At 29.0% G+C, this 26,803-nt stretch overlaps 3 protein-coding genes across 3 annotated transcripts; all 3 read left to right on the top strand.

Moving 5' to 3' along the window:
- Positions 1–1,003: 1,003 nt before the first annotated feature.
- On the top strand, positions 1,004–5,560 carry LOC123297945 (DNA polymerase delta subunit 3-like). Its single transcript, XM_044879784.1, has 8 exons — positions 1,004–1,134; positions 1,208–1,509; positions 1,802–1,970; positions 3,522–3,596; positions 3,683–4,103; positions 4,297–4,479; positions 4,540–4,703; positions 5,555–5,560. Exons 1-8 carry the CDS (start codon positions 1,042–1,044, stop codon positions 5,558–5,560), a joined length of 1,413 nt encoding a protein of 470 aa, XP_044735719.1. The 5' UTR covers positions 1,004–1,041.
- Positions 5,561–6,974: 1,414 nt separating this feature from the next.
- Positions 6,975–10,134, top strand: LOC123297824 (vesicle transport protein SFT2B). Its single transcript, XM_044879618.1, has 4 exons — positions 6,975–7,100; positions 7,181–7,255; positions 8,590–8,877; positions 9,861–10,134. Exons 2-4 carry the CDS (start codon positions 7,187–7,189, stop codon positions 9,987–9,989), a joined length of 486 nt encoding a protein of 161 aa, XP_044735553.1. The 5' UTR covers positions 6,975–7,100; positions 7,181–7,186; the 3' UTR covers positions 9,990–10,134.
- Positions 10,135–15,539: 5,405 nt separating this feature from the next.
- LOC123299375 (85/88 kDa calcium-independent phospholipase A2) lies at positions 15,540–24,284 on the top strand. The gene is made up of 8 exons (XM_044881756.1): positions 15,540–15,960; positions 16,119–16,320; positions 17,578–17,668; positions 18,770–19,072; positions 20,170–20,365; positions 21,269–22,382; positions 22,758–23,025; positions 23,947–24,284. Exons 1-8 carry the CDS (start codon positions 15,954–15,956, stop codon positions 24,163–24,165), a joined length of 2,400 nt encoding a protein of 799 aa, XP_044737691.1. The 5' UTR covers positions 15,540–15,953; the 3' UTR covers positions 24,166–24,284.
- The last annotated feature ends 2,519 nt before the right edge of the window (positions 24,285–26,803 follow it).

Raw genomic sequence — 26,803 nt, 5'->3', positions numbered from 1 at the left:
TGAGAATTCGTACTAATTAAAACAGGAAGTGGGACCTTTTTCGGCAGTTCCAATTTAAATTACCAGATGGCAATACTTGTTTTATACCATTTTTAAAGGCCAATCAAAATATTCTTGTTCAAATCTGATAAATCTCGCCAACTGGTGATAATAATTCGTACTAATTAAAACAGGAAATGGGTCCGTTTTCAAAAGTTCCAATTTAGTCTACCAGATTACTTACCATTTATCAATACTAATGAAATACCGTACATCTTAATGCCTTGTTCATTCACACGGTGCTTGTATTGAACGAGTGAATCATTGGATTGAGTTCCAGGTCAATTCGGGTTTAGTTCTAAGCATAGACATTTAAGGGTTTTATATCTATGGTTTCAAGTTTAGGTTGGGATTAATATTTTATTCTACTTTAATTTAATTTAAAGCTTAAATAAAAAAAGCTTGAAGTAATGGTAAAAATTAAAGATTTTAACAGTTAAATTGAAAAGTGGGGGCATTTAAAAAGGAAAACAGTGAAGATTCAGTAAATGGTCTATACGTGTGCTGGTATAGTTTAAAATTACATATGGTTCCGAAGACCCTAATTTTTTCTCGTCTGAACTATTCAAATTCATGAAAAATAAATAAATTTGTATACCTAAACAAATTGAAAATTTTAAAGGATTATATGGCGAAAATATGTAGTATACGAAGATACGTGATTGTATCTGAGCTTGCACGACTGAGCCTAAGTTGTTGTGACGTTTCCAATTCTCGTATTTGATCTAACTACATATTTTCGTCATATATATTTTGACAAGAACGATTGTGGTGGCTTATTGAAGAGTTAGCAGTCCATGTAAAATTCAATACTCATAATAAACAGTGTTCAATAATTTCACAACGTTGGACGCAATTATTAATCATACAGACAGCTTTACTGTTGTTGAATAGAACGTACTCTTTATTAGATTTTAAACTGTCACAAGTCTTGAAATGTCAAATGAAAATTTACAAACATACAGCTTCCCGCCTTTAATTTATTGTTAAAAGGTTAAAAAAATGGATATGTCTGTTGACGAACAATTAAAAGATGCAAACTTCGAATTATATTTAACAAATTTGCAAGGTTTCGTACACGACGATGAAAAAATTGTAAATATAAATAAATTTATCTTAATTTTAATGTATTTTGTTCAAATATAAAAATCTTATTTAAATTTTTAAGGTTACATACAAATGGTTGAGTAACGAATTAAGTATTGATATTAATTTATCGAAAGAATTATTAACTCAATTCGTAGCAGATCAGAAAAGTAGTAAGAGTGATCCAATTTCTGTGTCATATTTAATTTACGGAGGCATCGAAGATGGATTTAAGTCTCTCTTGGTTCGAGACACAGACTTACCAGAAGCACGCAAACAATTTAAAAATGTTATTAGTGAACAAATATTTAGTGTACAAAAACAAACCAATCTTAGAGATTTAAATATTTTGTATACAGTCGATAAAAGCCTAGGAAAAGATTGGTAAAAATACTTTATACTCTTAGCCGTCACATGAGGGGAGGATCGTCCCCAAAACGTCTTGATGAAATCATCCGCATTTTTAACAGTATCTCTTGTTTAATAATTTTGCAAAACTATCAGTTCCACTTTATAGAGAATACATTTTTGGATAAAAAACGTCCATAGTTATTTTTTAAGTTAGTAATTCGACACTTATTTCATTTTCACATGGCTGTGATTCGACCCCATTGTGACAGGATGTTGTATTATCTAAGGTTTAAAATAATAGTTTTTATTTTATTTTTATTAACAGTATAGGAAAAATTGGGTTTGATCGTGATATTGCAAGAAAAGAGACGAAAAAAGTATATGCTGAAATTAAGAAAGATGTTTCAAGCGGTGATTCGAAATCGAATATTGTCGAGAAAAAATCTGGAATATCAAATATGTTTCAAAATCAAACGAAAAAAAATATCCAAAAAGTAAGTTATATCTAGTATTTTTTGTATAAATATTTTTATTAACTAATATTTGTTATTGTTGGAAAAGGGTGTGGAAATTTGAATTTAAAAGAATATTAATTTCACTTTAAGAATGTACGAGCATCAAGGCAATTTTAAGTAAAAAGCTTGCTTTTTATACCATGTATATATGAAATATACATAGTATATTAAGTTTAGTCCCAAGTTTGTAACGCCTAAAAATATTGATGCTACGAAAAAAATTTTGGTATAGGTGTTCATAGAATTACCTAATTAGTCCATTTCCGGTTGTCTGTCCGTCTGTCTGTCAACACGATAACTCAAAAACGAAAAGAGATATCAAGATGAAATTTTTATAGTGTCCTCAGGACGTAAAAAGTAAGGTCGAGTTCGTAAATAAGCAATATAGGTCAATTGGGTCTTGGGTCCGTAGGACCCATCTTGTAAACCGTCAGAGATAGAACAAAAGTTTAAATATAAAAAATGTTCCTTATAAAAAAATAAACAACTTGTGTATAAAACTTTTTTGGTAAACATCACTGTTTACCCACGAGGGCGCTTATAAGGTGCAAATTTTATAGTATGTATTAATATGGAAATATCAGTTATGTGTGTGTGGCTATTTAAAAGTGGAGATCTTTTTTTATTTACGTGACGTCAAAAAACAAACGATTGCGTCATCAACACTGTCTATACATCGTATTTCAACAATTAACTCAGTCAATTGTTTGCTTTCACTTGTTTTTATATGAAGTCTAAATCAATTCTGAAAATTGAAAGGGGGTTGTCCGATTATTTAGATAAATAAATAACTTCGAAGTAGGCATATTTACATTGGTTTTATGGTAAAATGGTAGATGGATTTGATATTGTGCCCGACTAATTAAGGATGTATAAGCACGGTAATGGGGATACAAATTTCAAAAATATATTTTTTCAATTTCGATGGTGAATTAATTATGTTTATAACTTGACAATATAAGAGGAAAAGTAATGGAGCAATTTTCAAAATATCGAAAATTTTGTTTAATTATTTAGCTTTCGATGTTTCGAAAACCAAAGCACATATCGAACAAATTTATTCTTATTTTTCGTCTACATTCATGAAGTTATAACAAAATTCATAATCTAAGTTGACAATAAGATACAAATAATTACAACCATAAATCTAAAATTGCCTTGGCGCTTGTACTACCTTAAATAATTATTTAATATTCAACACGAGAGACGGCTTAATGTTTTCTCAAAATAATAAGTTTACGAACTAATTCTGGGTGCTGAATTGTTACTTAATTTATACACACAAAATAGCCCCTGTTTATTGTATCCTTCAACATGCTTCAACCAGTCACTGTTTCTCTTCAAAATCGCTCTAAGTGTTAAGAGTTTAAGTGTTAATGCATCTTAACAATTATTTTATTGTATTTCAAAATACATCTTGTGTTCTTCATGATTCTACAAGATATTTTCTTAACACAACACTTATGTAAAATAATAACTAAATAATTAATTTTATTTTTGAAAATTTATTACAAATATTCATAATTATAGGAAATCACGGAAATAGAAGTTAAAAATTCGAAAGATATTCCATCAAATAAGTCATCGCCGGTAAAAAAATCACCAGTAAGTTATCATCCTTTCAATTTCTCTTGGTACTAATACTCGATTTCCTTTGCCGAATATATTATTAAATACAGTATTAATTCTAGGAAACAAAAACGAAACAAACAAAACAACCCGTTTCAAAAGGTGGTATTGCAAACTTTTTCAATAAACAACCAAAATCATCAGAAAAATCGCCTGTTCAAAGCACTAAAGAAAATAAAACTAATATCAAATCACCACCACCAAAACAAGAAGTCAAACCTATTGCAACAAAAAAAGAAGAAACTCCTCCCAAGCATAATTATCGGGACATATTAGACTCAGACACTGATGATGATCTTGGTTTTGAAGTAAAAACGGAGAAAGTTATTGAAGAGAAAAAAGAAACAAATAAAGAAGATAAAAATAAAAAAGCTGAGAAACCACAAACGAAAAGAAGGCGTAATGCAAAAGATAAAGATGGAAATAAAGCTAAACGACGTAAACGGATTGTTCAACAAGGCGGTGATTCTGAATCTAGTGAAGGTAAATGAAAAAATTTTTATTTTGGAAAGTTTATTATTACATTTTAAGTAAATAATAAACTAATTATTTTTTTAAGACGTAAAATTCAAAAATTTAAAATATTTAAAAACACAAAATGTTACTTTTTCGATAACAAACAACTTTTATTTATGTTTAATCACTCGCAGCGTTTTTAAAATTGGATTTTTTTCAGATGACATTTTTGCAAAAGAACGATCAGAAAGTCCTGTTGCTTCAAATAAAAAGGCACAAATTTCTGACGATGAAGATATGGATGTAGTCCCACCAACTCCCGTTTCACAACATACAGATTCGAAGAAAAAAAGAGTTGGGAGACAAGTAGATAAAACTTATTTAGATGATGAAGGATTTTTCGGTATGAAATAATTTTCAAATATCAAGGCAACAATTATTAAAAAATATTTTTTATTTCTAGTAACTAAAAAAGAATTTATAGTGGAAACTGAATCGGATTCAGATAATGAAAATATGGAAAATAATAAAAAAGAGAATGTTGATAAAAATTCAGTTAACAACAAGAAAACTACAGAGGAAAAAACTGAAAATAAAAATAAATCTGAAGCAAAAGTGAAAAATGAGGCGAAAAAGAAAAATTCACCTAAAAAACAAGCAAATATAATGAACTTTTTCAAAAAAGCATAATTTTTAAAAATGTCAAAATTTGTTTGCAACGTTATATTAATTTGTACTGTTATAATTATAATAAAATATGATTTTCTTATTTTATTTTTCATTTATTTTGTCAGTTTCATCTAATTTTTGTTGAACGTAGTATAATTTAAGAATCTGTGTATTTAATATATTATAAACCGAATAATAGACCATAGAATAATATATGCTATAGACGGGTTAATTATTTGCTAAAGCGCCGCAATTTGACGAAGTAAATTATTCTAGATACAGAGTCAAGTAAGTTTTTTGTATTTTATGATCAGTTTTAAGCAAAAAAGTACTATTGTGTGTTTTTTTTCTAGACGCTTAGTTTTTGAAATAAAAATTAAGTTCAAAAAAGTAAGTACACGTCACATATTCCTTACGTAGTTAGCACGTTCCCTCCCCCCACACACACACCCAAATAAAAATATCAATAAATTAAAAGGACAGAAATAAGTTTGTTTTCCGTAAGAATTCGTTATTTAAATATACATATTTTTCTTAATAACTGCAGATCTTTACTAATTGAAGTTGAAATAAGTTGAAGTTTAAATAATAAATTGTTTAGGTATACGGGGTGCTTTTTTAACAAAACAATTGGCATTTTGCAAAAACAATTGGAAAATAAGACAAATACAAAAAATTGTTTCAAATAAAAGTTAGATCATTTGAAAATCTCGATCAATTCCAAATGCATGTTTATTTTTAGGTGAATAGGTTCTGGTTAAATGATGATCAACTTCAATTTTTCAAATTGAACCCTATCTTTTTTGTAGGTGTAATTTGGATTTTATAGAGGAAACAAGTGAAAATAAACAATTGACTGAGTTAATTATTGAAATATCCTATATAGACAGTGTTGGGATATCAGTGCTTGCTAGCATTATTTTAATAAATTAGAATAGTTGAAAAAACAAAAAAATTTATGACAACCATTTCGACCGTCATTTGATCTAGTTTTCGAAAAATTTTCGAAGTATTTTCTAGAAAACTGTTTATTTTTTTTAAATCTTTATTATGGCTCACTAGTTGAAGCTATCTACAAATTGAAAATTGAAATGGACGCCAAAGTTTTGCCCTAATTTGCTAATGTTGCTTCACGAACTCAAACTCACTTTTTACGTATTGAGCACGATATAAAAATTTTAACTTGATATCTTGGACTAATATTTCAGCTTGTAGAATGTAAGAAGTGCTTATTTTTAAACACGGAATCAATGAGAACATTTTCAAATTTCTTTCATACTTTTTAAAAATTTTAGTTTTTGAACGAGAAAACAAAAAGAAAAGTTAATTTTGAGCACGACTTTGCAGTCAGTTTCTCTCTTAGATGTAGTTTTCGAAAATTAATGATTCGAACAAAAAATGTTACATTTTAAATAAGAAATAACTTTCTAATTTAAAATTTTCTTCTATCTCCTTATCACTTATGAAGCAGAGTGGTTTTCATTGAACCTGAAAGCCCAAGTCGAATATAATGATGAATTTAGCCCCATATTTTTCGCTTGAAGCGTTTTTATCGATAAAACTTATAGACCTTTTCATTTCAATTACGATTCATTATTGTTTTGGACAGACAGTAATAAGTTAGACGATGATACAAGATATTTGTTATTCATTTGATCACATAATTTTTTTAACAAACTGTCCGAAACAAAAGATAATCACTTTTTAAAATGAAAAGGTCTATTTTTCTAATTTTGACCACATATCGATAGATAACTCTAGTTATAAAGAAAGCACCCGGTATAATAAACTAGTAACAAATTTAACAACCTTAAAGCGTAAATTCCCACGTATTTATTTTTAGAATGTACATTGCTCGGGGTAAATCTGTATACCTGAGTGATTTTAGGTATTGTAATTATTATTAATTATCCATTTACGAAATTTTCCCTGACTGGAAATCCTCTTTTATTAATCTTTATAGAAATTGAATAATATAATGTTCAGTATAATATAAAACAAAAATAAATAATAAGACGAAAATAAAGAAATGGACGGACGAAAATAGAAGTAATTAATTAAGAAAATTTCATTAATGTAAAAAAAAAAAAAGAAAAACTAGAAAAACATAATCAAATGTATATCAAATGCGTGTGTGTAGATAGGGAATATAGTTTGATCTCACTTTAACTTATATTATTGAAAAAGAATAACGCTACGTTGATTCATTAACTTGTATATGTGTGACTTTCTCCCACTTTTTTAAAATCGTATTAACCTGTTGCATACATGACAGTTTTAAGTTATTTTTACTTACAGTTTAATTTAAAATAAATTAACGTTGAAAAATTATTTTCAATTGCATGAAAATCACATGTAAGCATTTTAAAAATGTCAAATAATAATATCAATATACAAATATGTTGCCATATGGTTTAATTTTATGATTTTTTTAGAAGAAAATGGATAAATTACGAAGAGTTTTAAGTGGTGATGATCAACCCGATGAAGAAAGTGGAATATTTTCACAAGTAATTTTTCAAAAAATATAATATACGAATTTTGTGGAATGTTCTATTGTTATGTTATATTTAGTTTTATTCCTATTTGATACAAAGTGTGAAAATATAAAACTTGTTTTCTTGTTTTAAATATCATATTTTTCGTGGATTAACGAATTACCCACGTAGCAGACAGGACAATAGAATAATCTATAAAAATTTATTAATTGCTAAATTATGATTATTAATCGTTAAGTGTTAAGTGTTTTTTGATATTTTTAATTTTAACTTACGATAAGTTTCTGTTGAATTTATGACCATAAACCGATTTCGAAATGTTCCTTGAAATGGTCGATTTCCACAAAAGTTGTGGAAAATAGTTAAAATGCACCTTTTCTTATTGATTGATAGTTAATTTTGTGTTCGATATCAGCGATACTTATAAGATTTTTGGGATTTTATTTTAGAATAATATTCCAAAGAATACAAAAATTCAGTTCATTTGACAGATACAGAGTAATTTGCGAGATCACGAAATAACGGTCTTCATGTATGGTTATGGTAAAATTACAAATAATATATCAAGTTTAATAAACTCCCAAAAAGTTTTTTGTACGCACATATAAAGCTTTTATACAGGCAATATCGCAACGAATAAATACATTTTCTTTGAAACGCCTTAAAGTGTTTTGAAACTTGAAACTTTCGACTCACAATAAATATAAGTAGGGGTAAGTGCTACATAATCATCCCTCGTTGTTTTAAGTGAAACATTAAAGCCTACTATGTTTATCGATATATATGGCTTCCACGTGATTAACTTAATTGTTGAACAAAGACTCTTATGGTGATATTAAGCTATTTGATGTTTCGTAACAAAAATATTAATTTTACTGCTTTAGATTTTTGGTAAGACAAATTTCAACGTAAAGTTGTTTAACTCCTGGGTTCTGTTGACTTTTAATAATATTATAACACATTTTGATAGGCGTTTAATAAATTTTAAGGTCAAAAATGACGATTTTCAAACATGTGGTTACGGGTAAAATGATCCCCTTAAATTGGTTAAAATGATCCCTATTTTGTGTATAAAATTATAATAGATAAAACTATCACCCATAATGTGATGGGTCTTGAATGTGTTGATTTAGATTATTTTACCAGTGTTTGGTAAAAAACGCAATGGGATCATTTTACCCGCTATTCTTACAAGGTCAGTAAAACGATTCATTTTGAAAAATATTGAATAGTTCTAAAAATTTGAACAAATAAAAAGAAATTGGCAGGCCAATATTTCAACACGAAACCAAACCTTTCCTTATCTGTTTTGGTTAAATTTAAAATGAAATTCTCTTTTGTTTTAGCTGAATGATGCAAGTACCTTAAGTTGGTCAACACGAATAAAAGGATTCATTGCATGTTTTATTATTGGAATATTATTATCACTTTTGGGATCATTTGCATTATTTTTACAAAGAGGATTACCTACATTTGCAATATTTTATACATTGGGCAACATTGTATCAATGCTTAGTACGTGTTTTTTAATGGGACCTTTCAATCAAGTCAAACGGATGTTTGCACCAACTCGAGCCATTGCAACAATTATCGTTATAATCGCATTTGCGATGACATTATTTTCAGCGATAGTGGTAAGTTAAATTGCTCTTTCGTTTATATGATAATCGATTCTTTTTTAATCACCTAAAATTCAAAATATTCCTAGAATGGCCTCTAATTATTTCGAGACTAGCTGTTCGGCATTTTTGCTAATATGTTTTAGGGATTTAAAAAAAAATCTGAATCGATCTTCAAATTGAAATCGATTTAATTTTCAGTTAGAAATGAATGAAGAAGTTGGCAGTTAGATAATTTTATTTTTAATCAAATCACAAAAACTTAAAAATAGAGAAATTAAAATTTTGTTATCTCTAATTTTGAAATATCTATATGAGGTAAAGATCCAAAAACACAAAAACCCAGTTCATGTAATTAGTGACTGGATGAGTAGTTCTCGAGAGACTGCCGAATCAAGAACATATATATAATATGAGGACGTGAAACCTCCTATGCTGAGAAATAAGCGCCCGTGGCTGAATTTACGGCACTTATCTAGACGGGGTCTAGTCTTCGGTCATTGCATACTTTGTACTGCGCAAACAATTGAAATTGTTTTCAGTAACTTTCGATTGATTAAAAATAAAAGACAAAATATTTCAAACAAAAGACAGCCTGATGCGCAGTACAAAGTACGCAGCGACTGAAGACTAGACTTCGCCCAGATAGGCGCCTTTTATTCCTGCTACCTTCTCCACTCAAATTTCACGTCTTTATGTATATATATGTTCTTGGGCCGAACCTTTCCCCAAAATTCATAAAGGATTTCGTTTGATACCATAGCTTTCAAGTTTATCAAATTCCGAAACAAAAAACTTGTGTTTTTAGAGATATACAAAAATCCTATCTGAAAAACTATTTTTTGGTTCGATTTTAGGCAATTTCTTAGAGAATATCTATCTAATAGTAAAATAAACTTTTGATACTTTTGGGTCCATCAAAAACCAAGGCCTACTTTATTAAATTAAAAAGCTATATTATTTAATTATTAATTCGTGTTTATTTTTATTTTTTTCAGTTGGGTAAAGCAGGGTTAGCATTACTGTTTATAATAATTCAATTTTTAGCAATGACATGGTACTCTTTATCATACATACCATATGCGCGTGATGCTGTCAAGAAAACCATTGAGACTTGCATAATATAAACATTTTTGTTACTATATTTTGTTAGTTATAGTTATTAAGGAAATTTTATTGAAAATTTGTTGAAACCGTTCATTTGGAGAGAGCCAATTTTCCATACAATTTATACACAAATTATTTTTTAAATCGCAAAAATATTAAATGATCGCCGTTTTTTTATTTTTAAATTGTATAAAATCTATTTTTATATGCAACAACTGAAAGAAAAAATGCACAAAAGTGTAAAAGATATACCTTCCAATCTTACATTTTGCCTAAAAACAAATTGTTGAGTTATTATAAATAATTTTATATAGTAAAGTTTATAAAACGTCCAAAAATATTTACGAAGTGAAACAGTATTCTATTCTAAATACAATTTGTAATTATTATCTTAAGAAAATCGATATTCATAGTTCTTCTTCCAGAAATAGGAAAATTTATAGTTTATTAAAATCAAATTTCATGAAAAAAAGTCACTTAAACTGATAATCAAGACAATAATTTTTTTAAACTTACGTTTTCCTTAAATTCAACGGCTTAAGGGATGATAGATCCGGACCCATTAAATCAAAAATACAAAGTTCAAAAAGTATGAACGACTGAAGATTTGGATTGGGACATAAGAGCTTTTCACATCTGATTTTTCAGCAAGGTTCTCCACGTGGCTATAATTTCAAGGCTATCAAAAACTCGAAAAAACTCGAGAGGACCCAATTTGATATTTAAAGGTCGGCGTATTTCATAAACTCAATATTGCTGAAAAATTGTTCGTAGAAACTTTTGCATGGCCTCGATCTCTTTGTCGATCCTACTTTCATGAAAACTTCTTGAATTGCACCCAAAAAGAAAACTACAAAAAAATGTTTACCCGTCTAAAGCGCAAGAAAATTTTACCCATCTGTATTTAAATAAGATTTCTTTATTTCCTAAGAACGGGTAATGAATACTTTAAGCCTAAGTTTTATATTTATGGTATAAAATTAATTATTATCAAGGTATTTATCGTGGATATTCTTAACATAATGACTTTTCATTTGAAAATGTTTATTAAAAGGTCTATTATTTAAAAATAAGATTCAGTGTTTTTTTTTTTAATTTATTAAAATATATTCTGATTAAGATAGTTTGATACCAAAATTACTTAGTCAAATCAGCAATCATTTTTGAATTTATTTGTTACAACTAATGATACAAAAAAATCATAATCAAATAATACAATGTAATATTTTATTAATAAAATTTAATACACGTTAAAAATAATTAAAAATCCTAAAAACATTTTTAAAAAATGAGTTGACTAAACAAAAGGCAAAGTAATTTTAATTTATATATTATTTTGATTATGGATTAAACTTATAATGTATATTATTAATATTTGTTGGCATTTAATTATGATACATAAACGCGTTATATAGAATCTAAGGAATTTTTTTAATTTGAAATTTGCTCGCACAATGCGTTCTAATGTTTTCGGTAGCCAAAAGAGATAAAAGCCCGATAATATTTTTATAGACCCTCGATTTTCGGAGTTATTGAATAAGGAAACTCATAAGACCCCTTATATTTTTGCATAACTTTAATTACGAATATTTCGTGAACCATTTCACTGTTTTTGTTTCTATGAATATATTTAAGTATAATCTTTCAAATAAATACAAAAAAAATGTGGGATTTAAGTGATTTAGGTGACAAACTACCTTAAAAGATATCAAACAACCAGTAGTCCTGCATTCAAAACTTAAAATAATTGCATCAATACCAAAACTGATTTATTCTGTTGAATTTGAACTAATACAACTACGATATTAATAAGATCTATATATGGTACATGTTAAGATTGAATTAAGAACCATCCACAATAAGTACATCAAAATTTTAAAAAGAATATTTTTTTACGCTAAAATTTACATATCTTAAAAATATCAATTATCGATCAATTATTTTATTACAGAATTTTTATAAAACATCATTAAATTTGGATATATTTCTAACAATTTGCTAATCGGACTTTTTTTTAACCTGTAGTAGCTACTTCAGTCCCTGGTAAGGATACGCAAGGATTAACTAAAGATTCAGATCATTTCCAATGTTTTTGCTTTTGAATAAAACCATCAAAATTAATGTCTTGTTAATATCTTCTTGCCCTTGCTAGGTGGCGTAACTACAAGTTTAAAAAAAAAATCTGTTGTTAATATATTTTAATTTATATTTTTTATACTTGATAGGATACAAAATGATATTAAAAAACAAAAAAATTATACATACAGAGCGGGGCGTAAGTAGATATACAGTTGTATTAGAAATTTAATTCTTATTTCAATTTAAAAAAGTCTTACACAATGATTTAGTAACGTATAATTATGGCAATGACAAAAAATTTATTCAATTTTCTGGTCTAAGAAATTTGTCATTGCAACTGTACATCTAGTTATGCTCCTCTCGTTATTATATGCACATAAACTTAAGTCGTTTTTATATATATTTTATTATAATTATTTTATTGTTATTTACTATAAATATTTATATGCAAAATATTGTCAATTGATCTAACAAAAAGTCTGATATAAAAAAATAATAAAAATTAGTCTTATATTTTTTTTATTTCTTATTGGAATTTCACTAACTATGAAAAATTATCTATTGATAGATAAATTAAACTGAGAGTCAAATAAATCTATTCACTACGTAGTGAGCTGTGAGCGAAATGACGAATAAAATACAAAGGGTCTTCTTATATTTTAGAAAATCTTTAATAGTTTTCATTAAACTTTTTATATTTACTGTTGCGCACAGAGAATGCATCAGCTCGAAACACATAGACACGTTTTCATTTTAATTACGATTCATTATTGTTTCGGACAGACAGTAATAAGTTGGACAAAGATACAATTTATTTCTTATTAATTTTATTTCATTAGTTTTTTTAACAAACTGCCCGAAATAAAAGGTAATCACTTTTTAAGATGAAAAGGTCTATTAGGTGCTTATTAAGTGCTAAATGGTCTGGATCGTGAAATTGATTAATTAATAAGCCAAAAATTCAAATTTCGCAAAACAGCGGATTTAAAAATCAGGCCTCTCTAAAACTAGGGCGAATGCTTAATCTGCTATAAACTAAGCGTGGTAATTAAGTACAGTTTAAAGAACAAAATTTTGAATTCTTTCAAAATAAAAAATATTTTTGTATTTTTTGATCAGTTTGAAGCATAAAAAAATTTTTGTGATTTTTTCTCTAGACATTTAGGCTTAATTTTCGGAATAAAAATTCTTGAAAAAATAAAAATGCAACATTCGATTCTAAGAAAAATGTGTAATTTTTTCAATCTCTGAGATAATTCGCTAATAACGTTCCTGGTCAGTTTAGTCAAACTACCTAATAAATTCGCCTGGACAAATTTTTAGTTATGATAAAAAATATCCGAAGATGTAACTGACTTCAGAATTATTATTTAATTACTGGTGATCACAAATAATGATGTGGATGGCTTCTGTGATAAGGCGTATGTCATAAAAACGGAGGTTAAACCCCCTTTAATATTATTATTATATTATATTGGTGATCAAAGGAAACGAACCATTGTCAAAACTCACAACTTAAGTTTTTTCATATTTTTTCTTTAAAAGAAAAACTTTTCGTCTTCATAAATAAATTTTAAAACAATAAGTGAAGATAAGGTTTATATTAATTTAATTAATAGTATAAATCAAAAAAATACATATTACAATAAGAATAAACATTTTTAAATTATTTTAAATAAAATTTTAAGTGTTTAAGCTTTAATATGATCACTTTAAAACACCAATAGAATAAATACTTTAAAAAAAATTTAAACAATAAACAAACACAAAAATTTGTACAACTAAATTTAAAATTCATCAATAACTAACATAAGGATTTATTCGTTCACGAACATGGGCTCTTGTGCCATCCAATGATGATACACTATCCTCTCGTTTACTTGCAAGTATTGGATCATTCAATGAGTCCATTGACTTGAAAAAACGTATCTTTGATGCAAATAGTATAACAAGTACAATTGCGATCATCCAAAATCGAAACCCATTAGTATATCCAGAGTCGTCCTTGGCCATTGTGTCAAAAAGAAAAACACGAATTTATAAATAAATAATTTTAACAAAATTTTTGAAAGAAATTTATTAAATATTTAATTTAAATTTATTGAAAATGTCAAACTACATTAAAAAATTGACAGTTTTTACAACCATAATAAGTATCCATAGTAAATTTGAATAATAAACTAGTGGAGATAACAATTGATTTCTTCATCGGATATGTCGTTAATAATAAGTAAGCCAGGCCAGAAGTGTTCTTTAGGCTTCCAAAAGAACCATTGATATCTAAAACTAACCTAAGTTGGATGGATAAGCCGTCCCTAAAACTAGACCTTAAAGAAAAATATTTAAAATTTAGATTACACCGAATCAGTTGTAAGCGACATTATGTGCCATTCGTTATCGTTTCCTGAAAAGCAACTTACACGGGTGAAATTGGCCCATTTCGTTGATTTCCGGAAATGGATTTTTGTGGGATTATTGGAAATAGGATTTCAAAATGATTTAGATGAAGGTTCCGATTGTGGGGTGCCCAGTTTCTCTGTGGAGAGTTTCAGTAGGATGTCGTAGGGAGGGGCTATGTGTGTTACGATTTTATACGAAGTATATCTTTGTTAAATATGCGCTTTCGCCGTTTCATTTTTTGCTCTATCCAATCATTTGATGGCGCTAGTTTATATTTCAAATTTGATTAATTTCAATACATAGCTAGGATCCTCTATCCAATTATAAGGAGATCAGTGGAATGTCCTTTATTATGTTTTAACGCGATTCAAGCATTATTCTGTTTATGCCTGCTCAAGTGACATCTGTGATAGTGAATTTCTTTTATGCAGACGGTGTTGTTCATTTGAATCGTAAAGACAAAATTTGTAATGTTTCGTTGTAATAGGATTTGAATTATCAAGACAAAATTCGGGCATCAGTGAAAATCATAATAACGCTCCCTATATCGAAGAAAATAATTTGACATCTAAGTAATTTAATACACAGCCAGTTCGGATCTGCAAAGGCAATGTCATTATCATCATGTTTTAGTTTGTACCTCATTTTAAACCATTTTCAAAACTGTATTATTATGAATTTTATCTTATAGAGAAATCTTGCTCTATAAGATAAAAATTAGTTTAAATCTTTTTAAATATAATGGTAATATTCACAGTTTTGGAAATGATGTAAAAAATTTAAATTTTCTAAAAAAAAATTGGTAGAATAATGGATTTTCGGGATTTTCACAAATTTAAGCTTTACGCAATCAGAGGTTATACATTTTTTGGTAAACAGTACCTATATCATATTTTCGCAAAAAAACTGTGATAAAAATTAAGCGCTGACGTTTTTAGCTACGTTGTCTTTTTTCGCAATATCAATAGCTCTTTTGTTTTATACGTTTTCTGTTTACAATGAATGTGAATGCACCTCTTTTATAGTGTCCGTTCAATCGTAAACATTTCTTTAAATTGACAGAAAGTCTGAATGTAACCCTTATATGTCAATCTTTTTAAAATGTGGAACTTTTTAAAATACTTTTTCGTATAATTGAACTATGGAATTTTATCTCACGGTAGCTCATTAATCATTTCATACACAGAAGAAATCCCCGAATTATAACCTTACATGAGTTGTCCAAGTGGCTACTATTACGCGATTGGTTAAAAATGCGTTCTTGAACTTGATGAGCTAATTTTTATATTCTAACATATTTTCAATCAATAATAATAACATATTTTCTGCGATCATATGTTCTGTACGCAACTCCGAAAGTCCGAAAAGAATAGAAATTTAAACAGCAACAAAACTTTGATGCTTTGTATTAAAAAATATTTAATTATTGCCATTAATTTTTGTTCATATTAATTTAAAAATCAATTAAAATAAACGTGTTTACCAATTAAGTTTTTCATCGAAAAATGAATTGTAAGTTGATTAAAACTAAGGTAACGAATGCTATTAAGTTTGTCAAAATTTATATAATTACTTATATTTTATTATAAATTTATATTTTATAAATATTATTAATGTCGTTTTTTGTATTTAAATTATGAATTGGTTTGGTATTACTGTTGCGAATGCAGTCTTACGAAATATTTTGAGTGTTGAGCCTCCTCCGACAAAAGTCATTGAAGTCACCCCAGATCAATACACATCTCGCACAACTTATTTACGTGGTGATGGAATTATCTTGTATCAACCAGCTAATGATGGGAAGAAACAGAAAGGAAAATATGAGATTGTTTTACATCGACCGTGCACCGAATCTTTACATCAAGCTTTTAGGTTTGTAAATATTTCTTAGCATATTTTTTATGGTCAAATATTACACCTTAGCTTAAATAAATGATTTAAAATTCCAATGGGGATGTCTTTATTCCCGAGGATACAAAAATTCATAAGGAAATTTAAAGGGGAGCCAATTTAAACTTGTGAGTTTCCCGTATTTCCAGTAATTGGGTCATTCTACAAGAGGTAACTTCTATGATGTGCGGCAGCAATTAAAAAATTGATGTTTTATCCTAATTGTCGTAAGTTCGTTGACGTTAAAACACGCCTCCTGTTAGTCCAAACCTTTTTCAGTATCAAAACTAACGGACTCTATGGTTTAAGTGTGCCCTACCCTAATACAGCAAGTCTGACCTAATGTAACTTATGAATTTAAATAAGTATACTTAAGGAAAAAGGAAATATTTATTTTATTTTCAATAATTTTCGAAATTCATTTATGTATCGTCTTTTTACGTATCTACCCTGGGGAATTTAAGTCCGCTAAAACATACAAAAATATTAGGACGCTATTTTCGCAGTGGCGCTCAAAGACACATATCGACTAAAGCTATTAATACTAAACATACTAGCCGTTAATCCACTATTATTTGTTAAGTTGGTAAGACGAAACAATGCGATGCAGTCGTTTCACTTGGTCAATTTGTTTCCCCCTTGGCAAGTTATAAAATGATAAAATTTATAAAATTGCCTATATTTTTGAAGTGAAAACTTCTATAAGTACGTTAGACGAATATATACATAATAAATAATATTTGGTAGGATAAAAACTTATGGTTTTGCATCAGCAACATGTTATTATAGAATATACAATCAAGAAACGACACTCGTGTAACAATAATTAAAGCTACACAAATAATTATTAACTAAATGATTCTGATCTTTGGTAACTTCTGATTACTATAATTAATTAAAAAATAAAAAATACAGTAATTAGAAAGTTTTAAGTTTTTACTTCCGTCGACAGTCCCCATGGCTGACTATCTATTTCAATTTACTTGTTTTTGTAAGTTCAGGGAAGAGAATCTATTCCATATAAACACTGCAATATTTTCCTTGACCTCTTTTAAAACGATAAAAATTGAGTTGCTATTTTGCAAATGAGTTGCTTCAATAAAAATAATTTGATTAAAAATTTTGCAGTGGCGCTATTCTATATGAAAAATTACACCTATGATAGAATGACCCAACTATAACTGTGATTTCATCGTAGTTTTTTTCGTTGTATTTTTATTATAAAATTATTTTTTTTAGTTTATATCGTTCGGATAGACAAGATGAGGCAGAACAACGTTTTATGACCTATCGTGACAAAGTACCGGCGTTAATTGAGATTTCCAAGGAGGTAAATCCACGAAGGATGAAAACCCTTATCTTTATATCCTATATACATGGTGTCCCGTGACTCGATGGACATAGCTTAAGAGCGTATTCTTTGGACAATTTTAAATCGAAAATTCCTTTAATACTTTTGTCCAAAACCCAATAGTCGAGGGACATCCTGTATATTTAAAATATTAAATTTTATTTAAGTTAGAAATATTGATCATAGAAAAAAATCGTGGTACAGATATTTATAAAAAAGTTAATCAATTTCACAAATTGGTCTACCCGCTATCAAAATAACTCTATGACAAAAGAAATAGCAAGCTGAATTTAAACAGCGTGTTTCTGATTAAAAGTGGCTGTTCCAAGTTTTGCAAATCTATCTATTTAAGTCGTAAAGATAAAGAAGAGACTTTCAAAAATAAAATTCCTTTAAAAAAAAAATTAATTTATTTGAATATCTTTTGAATTTGATAAAATATTGTTGGATAACTTATTTAGAGAAGAATAAAATGTTTCAAATGAATTTTCTCTTCAGATGAACATAGTGTCAAATACGGAACTCCACAAATTGTTTCCCCTTCAAAATTTGAAACGAGGTGATTAAGAAATCTGGAAAAATAGTCGATAGTAGTATTCGATCGGGCGCTTAGCTGAAAATTTTGGGGCGTGCCCACTTTTTCAAGCGTACCTCTTCGTTTAGATTATTGTTGGATTAAAGTTACTGGATAAAATTGACATCAGGCCTTTCTTGTTAATGGCGACCGAGCTCTTCTACCTATCCTAGTACTCGATAAAGACTTTCAACCAAAATTATTCCGAATATGATACTTCTAGCGGAGAGGAGCTTAGTTTAATATTTTGAGAGCTTAATCCCGTGAAATAATCGCCTAAGGATCAAAATTATATAATTATTTATTGCATTTTTATACCTATTTATTTATATCGTTTTTTTACTTAACAGAACCCTAAATTTATGCGTGTACGATATATACTTGGCTCATTTTTTGTAAACTCAATAAATTACAACATATACAGGATATTCAAACATTTGCCTGTGTTAGTTGTATGTATAGGCTTTTTTTTTAATTTATTACTATAATATTTATTAAATTTTTAGATGTGTACTTTAAAAGGACTTCAAAGTATATGCGATATACTGAACGAACATAATACTTGGAGTTTAGCACATTTAGCGGCACATTTTTCATTATACGATGCATTCGTTCATCCAACAGTGAATAGTTTTTTAAACAGTTCAGATCCACAAACTGGAATGTCACCATTACAAGTTGCTGTTCAAACAAATAATATTAAATTAGTTCAATTATTAGTCGCATCAAAATGTTCTTTGGAGCATTTAGACCACAATGGAAACTCTGTATTTCATTATGCTGCAACCACAACTAAAGAAATTATATCGGTACGTAAACAATTTTTACCAAAAATCTTAAAAGAACGTAAAACTAAAAATTTAAAATAAGCATAATAGTTTTAGGAATGAAACTAATTATTTAACGTAAATGTAAAGCTGTTGTTTATAAAATACATTTTCTAAAAAACAGAGAATTTGGATAAACTTAAGCGATAAAGAGACGATACAGGCTTCTATAACCAAAAACGGGAAAAGAGAGTCTATCATTATATCATCCTCGGGCTAATTAAGTTTAAACCACTTATACCAGTAATAAAGGCTAGAACGAAGTCTTGAAAGTATGGCTTTTTTCTATCATTCCCTAATAACCTGTACCATATCTGGTTTGTTTTCATCCATTTAGTCACTGTCCCATTCTAACCGCATTTTTCAATTAACAGGATAAAAGTGTTTTTGTTTCACGCTGATTTCCTCATTTTTGTCGAACGAAAAAGCTAGATATTTCATTTTGACTTTGCCCTTTGACGTTCTGTCAGAAGATAAAAGAGTGTATCATCCGCCCCACTTAGGTCTGGATAGGACACATTATGCTCCAATTTTATAAGAGATGTCGGGTCGCGTCTGCAGTGACAGATAACCAGAACTCCTTTTTTTTTTATAAATAAAGTTTGAGGGTAAAGTTGAAAGAGGAGAGGTTGAAAATGACGGGGGAATAAATTTCAAAACTTGGAAATATCAGAGGGTAATCAGGAGATTACACTCTGACGTAAATACGTAAATGCTTTATGTCGAAATAAATTATAATAAATTATTTTTATTAAAAAGAATTTATCCTTAGTAAATGATTTTTATGAAAATCTAGGCCAAATAAAATACTTCTGTATCATCTTTCCTATAATTATGAAACAAAATTAAATTAAAAATTTTCTATAATCATAGTAGTTTCATAGAATTTCATAGGACTAATTCGGTAGCAACATTTAGAGTCACGTGTTTTATGAACAGCTTCGATTTTTTCTCTGGGCTGCTGTTCTCAAGAAGGACACAGACAATCCTACGATCTCGGGACCCTTTTGTGGTACCCCTCTTATATATTTTTATTAAAAACATATTATCAATTATTAAAGAATTTTTATTATATTTAGGCTCTTAGCCAAGATGCACCAAGGTGTTTAAATTTGCGTAATAAAAATGGACATACACCACTACATATGGCTTGTTTAGCAAATAAACCAGATTGTGTGAAAGCTTTATTATTAGCTGGCGCTGATGTAAATATATCTGCTTCACATATGCCAAATTTAAGTGAACGAGAAGTGGAAAATGCCCCTGGTTATGTTTGTAAGTATTTTATAATAAATAGGTTTTAGGTTTATGCCAGGAATTTTATGGAAGAATGAGGAGGGTAATTATGTGTCGCGCTTTAAAAGATTATGACTGTTACCATATAATATTAGATTTCGGTTAAAATATAATCTGTTTCGGAAAACTAACTTATTTTAATTAGTATTACACACAATCGAAATCGAGTTTTTTTTATAGATTGGTGCGTTTGTTTTGAAACAGACTGTACACTGAGTTTGCTCAATTTCTTTTAGAACTTTTATAGAATCTAAATATGTAGAGAAGTCTGAATGCTCTCAGGTATTCGGTTTTTTACAATTAAGAGAAATTGTTCCAGTCTATTAGATAATGCTTTGAAGTTTTCTTTTCTTGAAAAAACAAATAGCACCTTCCGCGAAATACATGTCAATATTAGTCATCGTTACTCATTCTTGATAATGACACATGCAAGCTTAGTAAAGGCCAATGCGAGAACATTATCTAAGTTGCGATGCAAAAAGCAATTTTCTGTGTTACATTGGGATATTGAGCTTCGAAGAAAACTAGCCGTACAGATGATCAGAAAATCTGGCATGTAAATTGTACAAATTAGTTCCGTTAAGCATCAGAGTGTCGTTTTAGATGCAAAAGGTATCAGATGGTCCTTTGAACAGAAGATTAACCAAAACAGTGTATTCTGATTTTGAAGACGAATATTTTGATAACCTAGACTTTTATGTCATATTCTCATCGTGAAGCCCTGTCATGTCTGTTTTTGAAAGTGTTACTAACGTAGGAACAACCTGGAGCGGAGACTTCTAGACTTAAAATAAGGAAGATTTTACTAGCGTATTTTTCTATATACAAGTATCTTTTTTTTTTTTAAATTTTTATTAAATAATTTGTTTTCATTTTATTTAGGCAATTTCATTCAAGATTCACCAAATAAATTATACATTCAAGACATGAAATTTGGTGGAACCCCATTGCATTGGTCGTGTTCACGTGAAGTAATCGAAACATTAGTTGATATGGGTTGTAATATAAATGCACTGAACTTTGAAGGACGTACAGCGTTACATGTAATGGTCATGCGTAATCGTTTAGAATGTGTTGTTGCTTTATTGAGTCGTGATGCAGATCCAAATATTCCTGACTACGAAGGCAACACAGCTCTACATCTTGCCATTAAAGAAAATAATATTCCCATTGTACAATCATTAATTGTCTTTGGAGCAAATTTAGAGTATAAAAATAATGCCGGTGCAAGTCCTCGTCATTTAGTCAGTGTGAATGCACAAGCACATGGTTCAAATGCGCAAGGTGATAAGATTTTATACTTGTTACATGCTGTTGGTGCTGAACGCTGTTCAGAAGATGTAACTGGATGCACAAAGGGGTGTAAATTTGGAGAAAGCTATCATGGTATACCCCCACCAACTCCTAACACACAAGAATCTCGCGAAATTTTAGATCAAATGCTAGATACAGCTGGTATGGAAGTTGCGGCACAAAAGGAAGAAAAAAAAGTTAAAGGTGGACGATTATTGTGCTTAGATGGTGGTGGAATTCGTGGATTAATTCTAGTTCAAATACTATTAGAAATGGAAAATATTGTGCAAAAACCGATACAACATTGTTTTGATTGGATTGCGGGTACGAGTACAGGCGGTATTTTAGCATTAGCTTTATCAACTGGGAAAACTTTAAAAGAATGTCTATGTTTATATTTTCGTATGAAAGAGTATGCATTTGTTGGATCTAGACCGTATCCAAGTGAACAATTGGAGAGTATATTAAAGGAAGCATTAGGTACCGAAACTGTTATGGCCGATATTAAACATCCAAAACTAATGATTACGGGTGTGTTGGCTGATCGAAAACCTGTTTCTTTACATTTATTTAGAAATTATACTAGTCCTAGTATATTAATGGATATTACACCAACTGGTCCATTTCAAACGCCCCCATTACCCGAAAATCAATATCTATGGCAAGCGGCTAGAGCTACAGGTGCAGCACCTTCATATTTCCGGTATGAAATCACTTTTAGAATATCGTTTAGTTAGACTTAAAAATTAATGTAATAGTAATAGGTTTGAATATTTCTTGCATCAATACTTAATAAATGATATGAAGAAAAGAACTTGACGTGCTTTAGGCCTTCCAATGTGTTTAGGGGAACGTCGGTTTGTGGTGACGCACCAGGCGCCGTCATTTAAAGGCGCTGATAATGACAAAATTTAACTAATGACCCACGGGTACCACAATTATAAAATTAAATTTCTTTCCAGAACGTTTTCATTGTCCACATAGCACCAATGTTTCTGCACTTAATCATAATTTTCAAGATTTACATATTTCTTAATATCGAAATTATCTCAAAAATAAACTTAATATTATTTTTCAGAGCATTTGGTCGATTTTTGGATGGCGGTTTAATTGCAAATAATCCAACGTTGGATGCATTAACCGAAATTCATGAATATAACCTAGCATTGAAAGCAACAGGTCACGTAGAGGAAGTAAAACCAGTTACAGTGGTGGTATCATTGGGTACTGGTATGATACCAGTTACAAATTATAAAGAAATAGATCTATTTAGACCAGATAGTATTTGGGATACAGCTAAATTTGCTATTGGTATTTCGGCAATTGGATCGTTGCTTGTTGATCAAGTAAGAATTTTTTTAAATTACTGTGTTATGTCAGATTTACACAATTCTTAGTAGTTGTCCTTGCGATTAGACAGTTACTCGCAGCCCAACTCGCATGAAACTCACATATGCCAGTTAATGGCATTAAGCCTAGTAAGAAGAGCACGAGCTTCTGTTGGGTGATATGGTAGTACAAGGCGATTGAACATATGTATATATATTTAAACGAGAAATTCTTGTATATATATCAAGAATCTCAGAAACGGTTCCAACGATTTCCATGAAAATTAGTATGCAAGGGGATTTTGGGGCCACCAAAATTTAGCTCAATCTAGCTAGGCTTCATCAAAATCTGAAACATTGACTGCAAAATATGACTCTTCCTGACATCTATTGGCGACGAAATAAAGTTCATTACCGGGACATTCAAAATGGTATTTGTATGGAGACATTTTAATTGGTTCTTATATTAGTGATAAAATTTGTGACTTTTTCACTTTTTACCAAGTAAAGCTCGCTAGTAGTTCTCATATCAGTTGCTGATTTGCAGCTACTGTCTACGCCAACTCGCACTGTGTTAATTCGGAATTAGTTTAGTCAATGAAGAATTTACAACAGAAATTCGATAAGTTAAGTGCTTAAGAAAAAGGTTAAAAAATTTGAATTGATAAAGTTTTTAATTTAAAGGTTTTAAATTAAGGAAGGTTAAAAGCTCATATTTTTATTACTTAGGGAGGTTTCTTAAAATAATGACAGTAGAAACGGTATTTTCATCCATTTCTTCTGAATTATTGAGGGCTAATAATCTTGAAACTAATTACAGTTATACTTTAAGAGTGATATTATTTCATTTGGCTCTAGATAATCGAAAAAAATATATATATATAATCAAACATAACTGCGAAGCGAGTTTAATACTTTCATAACTTATATAATTTTTAGGCAACAAGCAGTGATGGACGTGTGGTAGATCGTGCTAGAGGGTGGTGTTCTATGATTGGTGTCCCATATTATCGATATTCACCACAATTATCTGAAGATGTCAATATGGATGAAAAATCGGATGAAAAATTAGTAAATATGTTATGGGAGGCTAAAGCTTTTATGCATACAAATAAACGATCTGTAAAAGAAATGATTGCAATTATTACTGCCGATTAAAATAATAAAATTGATTAAAAATCTTTTTTTTTTTCATTAAAACTCAAGACAAATTTAATACTATTGAGATTATCATTAGCGAATAGCGAATATTTGGAAGGTACAATTTGATATATTTATATAGTTTTTTTTTTAATGTGATAGCTACGAATATAAGAATATTTATAAAACTTTAATAGTATTTTTCATATAAATTGAATTGATTAAAAATATATTTTCTAGTTTTATTTATTATTATAAAATTCAATAATATAATAATTATTGAAAAGAAAAAATCTGAATAATTTGGAAAAATTATTAAATTCGTTTCTGTAAAGGTACCTGCATATATATTCACTGTACCTGGCTAGATACAAAAACGAACATTTACACTATATCGCTACTAAACGTACTGCTAGATTTGCTATGGTGGTAACTTCGTCAAATGATACGAGCGTGTAAATGTAGTCTATTTTGATATTTACTAAAAATCACATTATAAAAAATAGTATAAGTTATAAAAAAGTGGTTCTTAAAAATAGCATTTTCTTGATAGCACATTTCAAGAAATATATAATTTGTCAATAAAAACGCTTATTTTATTATAAATTAATAGTGTCCGACCGAAGGTCGATTTTTGGCTGAAGCCGAAGCCGATTAAACGGCTATCGCTACAACCTTCGACCGAAGCCGAGACGAAGTCGAAGACTTAAAAACATGATTTTAAAACTTTAATATTAAAGTTGATCTAGAGATTATGATCTCTAAAAGTTGATCAAGAAGTCAATCTAAAAATGATTAAAAAAATTACCTTGAAATTTATTTTAAAATAAAAACATTTAGAAATAATAAGAATTGAATTATTTTTATATACCGCGTACGAACTTATCTTGAGGCATTCGTTTGTAACAGTTCGTTCAATTCCGACGTTTGCTAGGAACCTTTGGCTCGGCTACGACCGAAATTCAGGCCGAAGCCGAAATCGAAGCTTCGGCCGGACACTATAAATTAATGAAGTCCATAAAAATGGTACTTTCTTAACCATAAGCACATTCTAAAGATAGTATAATTTAACCAACAGCAGATGTTGGATGAAATTGGTTCAATTTTTGCAACTGTGATACCGAGGTCAGAACCAAAAAACCCAGAAATTCATAACTTGAAGTGTTATTAATTATTTGTTTTTATTTATTCAGTGCAATACACTGAGTGTTAGTAGAAAAGTCTAATGCTATTACAGAGATATAATACCCTATTTTTCTACTTACAATTAGTGTAAATAGTGTACATATAACCAGTTTTTTGCAAGAATCGTTAGTTTATAATAAATTTAGTCAGATTGTAAATGGTCGATAGATTGTGAACAAAGTATTAAATAAATTTAGATTATTTATAAATTTATTATATATTATTCGCACACTAAAACTAAACAATAACGTACATAAGATCAGTTAGTTCATTTTGTTATTATACAATAACTTTGTTATTATAGAATAATTTTAAAATTTATAGAATAACAAATTCAATCACCGTGCACTTAGCAATTTTGTAATGTGCTAAATTACAATTTAACTGGTACACATGGTTAGTTTATCTAATTAAAACAGACTAGATTTATTATAAACTAACAATTTTTACAATAAAACGGTGACATATACATTTTTGTCGACTTAGGCTCATTTACTTCAAAAAGTTCGATAATTTTAAGGCTCGCAACGAAAATTCGTTCTAAAATGATGAAAATATAAAAATTTGTATAGTTAATGTACATTTAAAAAAAATCCTAATACAAAAAGCCTAACACATGTTACCATCAAGGTTACATATTAAGGCTTTGTTAAAACAGCTGAGTAGCACATTAATTTGACGATCATGTCCACAACAACAGTTGCGAATCGAGCTCAGCGGCAGCTATATGGGAGTCGTTTTCACATAGACAGATGAATCCAATCATCCACGGATGTTTTGTATTGTTTTTGAATAACTTGTTTAATAGTCTTAATTAGTCCTTTTTAATTTTTTTTTTTATTTGTTCAAAACTTGATTTTACCGTCCCGGTGTAAATTTGGGTTAATATTTTTAATTATTGAATGTCCAGTTTATATGAAAATAGTTACACAATTGTTTTAATTTTATCATAATTTTAATTCTTTATTAAGGTACATGTAATTTGCATCTACAGTTAATCTACCAAGATTCAAAAGTCATATTTACTCGCAATCTGTATTAAACATACGGTTACATTAAGAGCTGTAAAGCTCTCTACCTAGAGTGTAGAGTTCAGTAATCATAGCTTTTTATTCCCTACAGATCTAGCTAGAGCGTTTGGCAGATCTAGCCATAGAGTATGGAGAGTAGAGATAAGAAGAATTATCTCTGTCCAAAAAAAAGAAGCAGAAAATAAGAATGGCGCTGCTGTAGCAAAAGTGTAAGTTTTAAAAGAAGTGCTCAAAGTAAGATTAAGATTTAATAAAGTTCTTAGAGAAGGGTAGATAAATTCACATCAAACACTTTTTGCTACACTTGCGCCATTCGGAGCGACTTTATTTACTGCTATTTTTGGACACTTTTTGAATGAAACAGCTTTAAGAGCCTTATCGTGCCTCTTTACCTCTACACTTCATATCATAAAGTAAATCTAGTAATAAGTTTAATAGAG

The sequence above is a fragment of the Chrysoperla carnea genome, chromosome 4 (genome assembly GCF_905475395.1).
Source record: "Chrysoperla carnea chromosome 4, inChrCarn1.1, whole genome shotgun sequence".
NCBI lineage: Eukaryota > Metazoa > Arthropoda > Insecta > Neuroptera > Chrysopidae > Chrysoperla > Chrysoperla carnea.
This window is presented reverse-complemented; position numbering and strand designations above follow the sequence as displayed.

Bases quoted from the DNA above. Each gene is read 5' to 3' on its own strand.
- LOC123297824 (XM_044879618.1), top strand. From the start codon at position 7,187: ATGGATAAATTACGAAGAGTTTTAAGTGGTGATGATCAACCCGATGAA. The intron at 7,256-8,589 runs GTAATTTTTCAA...CTTTTGTTTTAG, and splicing joins AAAGTGGAATATTTTCACAA to CTGAATGATGCAAGTACCTT. The intron at 8,878-9,860 runs GTAAGTTAAATT...TATTTTTTTCAG, and splicing joins CATTATTTTCAGCGATAGTG to TTGGGTAAAGCAGGGTTAGC.
- LOC123297945 (XM_044879784.1), top strand. From the start codon at position 1,042: ATGGATATGTCTGTTGACGAACAATTAAAAGATGCAAACTTCGAATTA. The intron at 3,597-3,682 runs GTAAGTTATCAT...TATTAATTCTAG, and splicing joins CGCCGGTAAAAAAATCACCA to GAAACAAAAACGAAACAAAC. The intron at 4,104-4,296 runs GTAAATGAAAAA...GATTTTTTTCAG, and splicing joins TGATTCTGAATCTAGTGAAG to ATGACATTTTTGCAAAAGAA.
- LOC123299375 (XM_044881756.1), top strand. The intron at 19,073-20,169 runs GTACGTAAACAA...TATTATATTTAG, and splicing joins CAACTAAAGAAATTATATCG to GCTCTTAGCCAAGATGCACC. The intron at 23,026-23,946 runs GTAAGAATTTTT...TATAATTTTTAG, and splicing joins GATCGTTGCTTGTTGATCAA to GCAACAAGCAGTGATGGACG.